Source organism: Prunus dulcis, chromosome 6 (genome assembly GCF_902201215.1).
Source record: "Prunus dulcis chromosome 6, ALMONDv2, whole genome shotgun sequence".
NCBI lineage: Eukaryota > Viridiplantae > Streptophyta > Magnoliopsida > Rosales > Rosaceae > Prunus > Prunus dulcis.
Genome location: NC_047655.1, coordinates 11,569,387 through 11,577,529, shown reverse-complemented (window position 1 = coordinate 11,577,529; position 8,143 = coordinate 11,569,387). Strand labels below are relative to the sequence as shown.

Genomic DNA, 8,143 nt, shown 5'->3' with positions numbered 1-8,143 from the left:
AAAGATGGGGTTATTTTCGGAATTTTGAAAGTTTCATTAAAACCAAGTGCCTCTTCAAAATTAATTCTCGTATAATAAAAAAAAATAAAAGCAACTCATTACTTGCTTTCCGTGATTGTTTTATCTCACATCAATTATTCACATAATAAGTGATTTTATTATCCTTTGCCAAATAGATTGGACTTTCAAAATTTTCAAAATAATCATTTATGGTCATAAATAAGCAATGCAAAACGAAGACTTAAAAACATAGAAAGTTTGGAATTTTTAAGTAGAATTTTAGTAGTGGAACCCACAATATGTAAAGTGAGCTAAAACAATCCGTTAAAATCACAATGGGCTAGATTAATGGAATCTAGGAGATTCCAGAATTAACGCGTAATATGCACGCAGACGGTGGTATTTGTCTTCATCTCAAAATTTATGGAAGAACAAATCTTTAACTCAATAAAGAATGAGGCGCAAAAACAAAACCCTCAAACTTGTTCCGATTCGCATTAAAAAAACCCTAATTAATCCCAAATTCTTTACTTTACCCACAATTCAATCACTTTAAAAATACCCTTAGAGATTTCTCGTTTCTCTTTTCTGCCTTTTCCCCACAAAATCGGCAAATTGATAAACCCCGAAAATCCCCCAAATTCCCAGAATTCTTCAAACCCCGAACATGACCAACCCCACCCGACCCGTCACGGGCTACCCGGCCCCGCCCTACGCCCAGCCCAACGGCGGCTATCCATACTCTGCCAACCCGACCCAAACCCAACCCCGAGGCCCCTACTCCAACGCCTACAACCCACGAGCCGCCTTCATCCGTCGCTTCGTCGGCGCCATGATCGCCCTCTTCGTCATTGTCGGCTGCATCCTCCTCGTCGTCTGGCTCATCCTCCGCCCCAAGGTCCCCGACTTCCGAGTCGACTCGCTTTCTCTCTCCAACTTCAACGTCTCCTCCGCCTCGCAGTCCTTGACCGGCACGTGGTCCGTCGGCTTCATGGTCTACAACCCCAACAAGAAGCTCAGTATACGATACGACGACGTCGAGTCCTCTATCTACTACGGCCCCGGCTTCATTTCGGGGACTCGGGTTCCGCCGTTCGCTCAGGGGACTAAGGATCGGACTTCTGTCAACGCGACTTTCTCGGCGGCGAATTCGTTCGTTGGCGCTTCGGTGGCGCGCGGCATCGACGAGGCCAGGGCACGTGGGAGCGTGAGCTTCAACGTGAAGCTTTTGGCTAGGGTTGAGTTTCGGAGAGGTGGGTGGAGGCTGAGGCGGCGGCTCTTGAGGGTTTTGTGCAGTGGCGTGGCAGTTTCTCTTTCGTCGAAAGGCGGATTGGGTACTTTGGCCGGCGGGTCAAGAGATTGCCAGGTTGTTGTTTGAGGGGGGAGCAATGCGTCTGGTGCAAATGGTAATTTTTTTAATCTCTCACTTTTCAATTGAAGTCTCTGAAATTGTGACAAGTTAGGAACGAGGAATGTGTTGTTGTATAATTAGTAGTAAGATGAGTTTGTGGATTTAGGTTAAGTTGTTGTATATATTTTTAACTACAACTCTTTTGTTGTTTCTGGTTAGTGATGGTTGCAATTGAGTTTGTTTTTTTTGTTTCTCCTCCCAAAATACTACATCTTAGCTGAGCTTGTTTGCTTGTTCTACTCAGTTGATTATTGTTGTGTTTTTGATAGAGATCAAGTAGAGCTCATTTGCCTTTAATGGCTCTTGGTGTTTTTTGATGGAGGCTTGCTTATTCAAGAGGATTTGAAAATGGATGGAGGCAACATTATTTAGAAAGAAACAGAGTAGTTGCTTAGAACATCTGTCTCATGCTTGTTTTGGCTTGGGTTATTAACCTCATTGAATCCACCTTACGAGTGGTTGTTTAGAACATCTATAGGCTTTGCCGATCCTAGTGGATTTGAAAATGGTTGGAATATATGTTCAAAAATGAAGAGCTTTTTTTAGGGTTGAGTATGGGATCAATGATCTAATAACAGAGTTGTGTATAGAATGTGTGTAACTTTTAGTTTTAACAGCAATGTCTCCTACTTCTGTGATGTGTGTTATCTATGTCAGAAGAGAAGATTATACCACTCTACCACTTATCAGACTGGTTTAGTTGCAGTTTTTTTCTTTTAATTTATTTGTTAATCAAGTTTGTCTGCCATATTCCTATGTTAAGAATTTATAATTTAGTGAAACTGGCACTTCCCTTTGGAAGGTCTCCACGGTCGGCCCACGCGGATTGTGCAGCTTAGGCTAATGTTTTTTAAGCTTTTTCTTTGTTCCTGTCTGTGGTTCAGTCGTGTAGTTTGCACTTTTCAATCTTTTAGCCCAAATTGCTGACTCCATTAAGCTCTAGTTCACAAAAGGGGTATGGTATTTCCACATCAGAGTTGCATCACATTTCAGCCCTAGAAATTAAGGAGGTTAGGGATTTGCACTAAGGTTTTTGAGTTTGAGTTTGAGTTTCACTTTGGTCCAAATCCAAGTCTCTAGCTTTGCTCTGGGTCTGTAAACGCTTACATATGGTTTAGTCATTGTCGGTAGAACTGGATTCTAATTCAGATATGGAGATTATTTGACGTATAGGGTCTTGTTTAATTTTGAACCCTTGATTCAAGCATAATAAGCCCACTCGATAACATATCCATATACAAATGAATTGTTTCTCTGGGGCAATTCATTTGTGTAAGCCTATTTGTCATCAAAGTTCAAGTCATTGCATTTCTGGCAGGCAGTTTCTCAAACAATAACCAAAGCCAGAGGCTGATTATTTGCTTAAATCAATTACAACATGTAAACATATTTGTGCTATGATCAAATACAGAGTAGAGCTGCTAACTTTCCCTTACATAGATCCACATCGTGACTAATATTAATTCACTTCATTTGCATGTGCAATCAAAGTAATCTCTTCAGATTCTGAAGCACTTGATGCACAGGGACTTCGATTGTCCACACCAACTTCATCTGCAGGAGTTTGTTGTGGGTATAAGAAAGGCCTTGGAGGCATTTGGAGGCTCTCAATTTCTCCTTCAAGCATCTCCACTACTTTATTCATTGAAGGGCGTTCGATAGGCTTCATTTGTATGCACCATAAAGCCACCATCATCATCTTCTTTATGATCTTCTTTTCCTCATCTGTTGCATCATCTCCTATTTCTATGTCCTTTCCTGCCTTCAACTGATCAGAAACCCATGTCGGAAAGTAGATTTGGCTAAATTGGCTTGATTGTTCTATACCCGCATTCAGGTTTTTCCTTCTACCAGCCATTTCCATCAATAGCATTCCGAAACTGTACACATCGGCTTTGTACGAAACACCTCCAATGTTTTTGTAGAACAGTTCTGGAGCAATGTATCCCATGGTTCCTCTTGCTGCAGTCAAAGATACAATGCTATTATCCAATGGGTATAGCTTTGCTAACCCAAAATCAGAGACCTTGGGAGTAAAATTCTCGTCTAGAAGAATGTTGTGAGGCTTGATGTCAAAGTGCAAAATTTGCATGTCACAGCCTTGATGGAGGTAATCAATACCACGAGCCACTCCAAGTGCGATTTCAAATATTTTCTGGCAACTTAAAGACACATCTCTTTGTTGAGAAAAAATGTATTTGTCAAGAGACCCATTAGGCATGAAATCATATACTAGAAAACGTTTTGAACCATCAACACAGAAGCCAATAAGTCGCACCACGTTAACATGACGAATCCTTCCAATGGTACCAACTTCATTAATAAAGTCTTGTCCATTAGTTTTGGACTTACCCAACATCTTGATGGCTACAAGGCCACCACTGCGGAGCTTTGCCTTGTATACAGAGCCATAGCCTCCTTCCCCCAATTTGTCCTTGAAACCTCTGGTCATCTTTTTAATGTCGGAGTAAGAGTACCTTATTGGCATGAGATTATTATTACTTCGCAGAAAGTCTTCTATATTGTCATACATTGACAAGTGCCTTCTTCGCCATCTGTATATTAGCAGTGCAATTAAACAACAAAAACCCAATGAAAATTTGGCTGCCAGGTATATTGCTGCATGGTTCACAAAAATGGAATTAATGAACACGAATTATAATAATGATAATAATAATAATATACTCCTTTGCAAATCCATCTCAATCAAAATAAGAATATTAATGTTCCACTGATCCACACAAGTATTCTCTTACCTAGGGAAGCGACTGCACATCCCAGAAGCTGGCCAAGGTATGATCTGTACTCATACATAGGGAAAAGCCTTTCAAAGTGGAAGAGCGTGTATATGGGGTAAATACGGTATCCTGCAACAGAAGTAAAGAAATCAATCGATCAATGGAATGGCTAAGGTGGTTAGTCAAGCGAAAAGGCCAAAGAAAAGTAAACGTCTATTTACAGAGTTGAGGGATCCACTCGCCTACTTTGTCGATTATGTTCCTTATGATCTTGTTGTACCAAGGGATTTCTCGTGCTACAACATTGCGAAAGAAGACAGTAACATAAGCATAAAGAGAATTCTGGTTAGACCAATATAAATTATACACAAATTATGAAAAGAAAACTGTAACATTAGCTAAGTAACGGTTGGAAATTACAGTTCACCATGCTATCATAGTCATCAAAGTGGTCACTTTGACTTCCAAGAATAAAACTGATATTTGACAATAGTTTCATGGGGCACTACAGTAAAAAAGCCATCTTTAATATATAATTTATAATTTAAAGGTTTGGCAATTGTCTAACCTTCTGGTGAGCATTGAACTCCATTGCCGGTGCTGTTCAGCCGGCAATCAACCCTTGGTCTGCAAGTTTCTGAACATGCATAATTAAGCCATGAGAGTTCAAAGCCATGCGCTATTTCATTATATATTCCTTTGCAAGACGTCATGAGCTCCTCAGTTGAAGGGGACACCATAATCATTAGTGTTATTTTGCAGGAATCCCCCGAATTGGTTAAACTTGAGCCAATTGCATAGCCACGCCGAACCCGAAATTTTATGAAATAAGAATATTTTGTTAAATTGGAGAAAGAAGAATAGTTGTTGACCCCACTGATGCATGGAGCTGTTTCAACAATGAGATCGGAAGGAATCATTGGATTTTCACAGCTCAGGAAGATTATAGACATTGATAATGCTTTTGGGTAATAAAAATAACTGATGAAATCATAAGGAACATAAGCGTCAGAGAAGTTGAAGGGGGCCAAGGAGTAGAGTGGGTGGGAGAAGTAGTTGTCCTTGATCTTGTGAACACCAACATCCACAAGTCGGATTGTGAAGTTATTGTAATTGATTGCTTGTACATAATACTTTCCTGAAAACAAGGATAGCACTGCATGATGAGTAGTACCATTTCCCTTGGCCTCACAAGATAGCTCGAACCTTTTGTTGCCGCAGTGTTTAGAATCTCCTTTCAATCGGAATGGATAGCTTATGTTAATATTTCCACAAGAACGGGTACAATCAGAGTTATCATGAGCTTTGTTAGCTGTAATATTATTGGAAGCTGTTTGGGAACAAGAGGAAAGAAGAAGAAGGAGCACTGTGTAAGCAGCAAATAGGAGACTTCCTCCAGACATGCTGTCAGAGCACAACGGATATTTCCAATTAGTGCAGTTTTGACTCTTTAAAGAGATAATATAAAGTTTTTTTTTTTTTGGTTTTTGGTTTTGTTTTTTTTGGGTGCATAATCAGATAAAAATTAAGAGATCACCGTACACGTCGGGCATTGACTAAAACATCCAGAAGGAGTGGGGCCCATGTCATCTCAAGTAATCCACACAACGAAAAGAAAAAAAGAAACCCAAGTCCATATATCATATCGTATCATCTTCAAGGATACTTGTACGCTGCAAATAATTTATTGCCATCATGAATTTCTCACGGTGGTTGCTCATGATAGTCGTAATAGTAGTAGATGCACTCAATGATGGAGTAGGCCATGAAGATTGCAGAGAAACAAGATGTCACCTCAACGGCCCAGCCATCCGATACCCATTTCGCCTTAAAGGTAGGCAGCCAATCCCTTGCGCCTTCCGGGGATTTGATGTTTCATGCACTGACCACAACGAGACTATACTTGAGTTACCATCGTCGTCAGCTAAGTTCAGTGTTTATGAGATTAACTACAGATCTCATGCAATTAGAGGAACACCTTATGTATTTTATGAAAATGTTTATGAAGGTTGCTTGCCAAGGGAGTTGTTTTACAGTACTGGTTCTTATCCCCTTGAATTCGTAGGCCCCGCAACCTTATTCAGTTGTCCACCGTCAACAGTAAGAGATGAATATGTTAACACATCTGTGTGTATGGCGAGATTGAGCCCATGCCATGGCAACAATTCTGGTAACCATCTTTACGCTGTCACTGGTGATTATTGTTCCTTTGATGAAATACCCTTAGTGTCTTGTATCAAGGTGCATGACCACACATCAGATCCTGCATACAAATATGATGCGATGGGAGAATTCTTATTGCATTGGTCCATTCCATCATGTGAACATTATTGCAAAGGTATTTTACACTCCAAGTTTACTTTCCAACTATAATTTCAAGATTAATTGAAGATTCTATATGCAAACTATAATTTTGGATTTCATTGATTTGAAAACCGGCCCTTATTTCATGAACAACTTTTACAGGTCGTAATCTTAAAAGGACACATCTGAAGATATTAGGTAAGCTATATCCGCAGACCTTCATTTCATCTAATTTCTTTTTTTTCTTCTTCCTTTTTCTTTCTTTTATGAACATAATGGTGAGGAAATTAATCAAGGATATGTTTGGAACAGAGTTTAAAATGGCTAAAAACCCTTTAAAAAACGTTTGACACAAAAAGAAAATATTTGCAGGTATTTGCGCACTGTGTTTAGTTCTAATAGCGACGGGGACGACAATCTGCTATGTCTACAACTCAAACAAAAAGGAAAAAGAAAATCAGCTTAGAATTGAAAGATTTTTGGATGAATACAGAGCGATGAAGCCAAGTAGATACTCCTATGCTGATATTAAGAGGATAACAAGTCAATTCAAGGAAAAGTTGGGTCAAGGGGCCTACGGAACAGTGTTCAAAGGAAAGCTTTCCTCTGAGTTACTTGTTGCTGTGAAAATCCTCAACAATTCAAATGAAAATGGGGAAGATTTCATAAACGAAGTGGGGACAATGTGTCAAATCCACCATGTCAATGTGGTTCGCTTGGTTGGAGTTTGTGCTGACGGATTTATTCGTGCTCTTGTTTACGAATACTTACCAAATGGTTCTTTGCAAAATTTCTTATCATCAGCAGATAATAAGAATTCATTCATTGGTTGGGATAAGTTGCAAGATATCGCTCTAGGAATAGCTAAAGGAATTGAATATCTTCACCAAGGATGCGACCAACGAATCCTGCACTTCGATATCAAACCACATAATGTATTGCTAGACCAAGATTTCACTCCAAAAGTTTCTGATTTGGTTTAGCCAAGTTTTGTGCTAAGGATCAAAGTGCAATATCGATGACTACAGCCAGGGGGACCATGGGCTACATTGCACCCGAAATCTTCTCAAGGAACTTCGGCAATGTCTCCTACAAGTCAGATGTCTATAGTTTTGGAATATTGTTGCTTGAAATGGTTGGAGGAAGAAAAAACTTTAAAGTCCTGGAAGACTCCACTAGCCAAGTCTACTTCCCAGAATGGATCTATAACCTTTTAGTGCAAGGCAACGACCTACGAATCCATATTGGGGACGAGGAAGGATATGTTACAATTGCTAGGAAACTTGCTATTGTGGGTTTGTGGTGCATCCAGTGGCATCCCATGGATCGTCCTTCCATGAAAGTTGTAGTTCAAATGTTGGAAAGAGAAGGTGAGCATCTAGCACTTCGAGTTGAAGGAGAATATAATGAACAGACCTCTACGCTGAGGAAGCACATGTGCCTGCATGGATTATACCACTCACTTCCGAGATGAGTCAATAAATTAAGAAGATAGTATGTTATTATAATAAGATTGTTATGTTATTGTCGTATGTTAAGCAGATAGTACTAGTTAATTAAGAAACTGGTTTGAGTTCAATAAATTTCAATGTAAAGTATTAATTAAATAGCAATAATTCATCAAACTTGCAGTACATGTTATAATTGAGACTAAGAAGCGATATTGAATTATAGAAAGGAAAAAAAGGGT

The 8,143-nt window shown here is 39.5% G+C and overlaps 2 protein-coding genes and 1 pseudogene across 4 annotated transcripts; 2 read left to right on the top strand and 1 right to left on the bottom strand.

The window, feature by feature from the left end:
* The first annotated feature begins 431 nt into the window (after positions 1-431).
* LOC117632082 (NDR1/HIN1-like protein 10) lies at positions 432-3,007 on the top strand. 2 transcript variants are annotated; one of them, XM_034365470.1, is made up of 2 exons: positions 432-1,406; positions 2,903-3,007. In XM_034365470.1, the coding sequence occupies exon 1, from the start codon at positions 668-670 to the stop codon at positions 1,376-1,378; it is 711 nt and encodes a 236-aa protein (XP_034221361.1). In that variant the 5' UTR covers positions 432-667; the 3' UTR covers positions 1,379-1,406; positions 2,903-3,007. The 2 variants fall into 2 exon arrangements, with proteins under 2 accessions (XP_034221361.1, XP_034221362.1); XM_034365471.1 differs by lacking the exon at positions 2,903-3,007 and adding an exon at positions 1,681-2,110.
* Positions 2,746-4,413, bottom strand: LOC117632080 (rust resistance kinase Lr10-like). 2 transcript variants are annotated; one of them, XM_034365465.1, is made up of 2 exons: positions 4,168-4,413; positions 2,746-4,030 (listed from the first exon to the last, which is right to left on the bottom strand). In XM_034365465.1, the coding sequence occupies exons 1-2, from the start codon at positions 4,223-4,225 to the stop codon at positions 2,871-2,873; spliced, it is 1,218 nt and encodes a 405-aa protein (XP_034221356.1). In that variant the 5' UTR covers positions 4,226-4,413; the 3' UTR covers positions 2,746-2,870. The 2 variants fall into 2 exon arrangements, with proteins under 2 accessions (XP_034221356.1, XP_034221358.1); XM_034365467.1 differs by having other exon boundaries at positions 2,746-3,966.
* A 1,431-nt stretch (positions 4,414-5,844) lies between these two features.
* LOC117630280 lies at positions 5,845-7,927 on the top strand (annotated as a pseudogene).
* Positions 7,928-8,143: the final 216 nt, after the last annotated feature.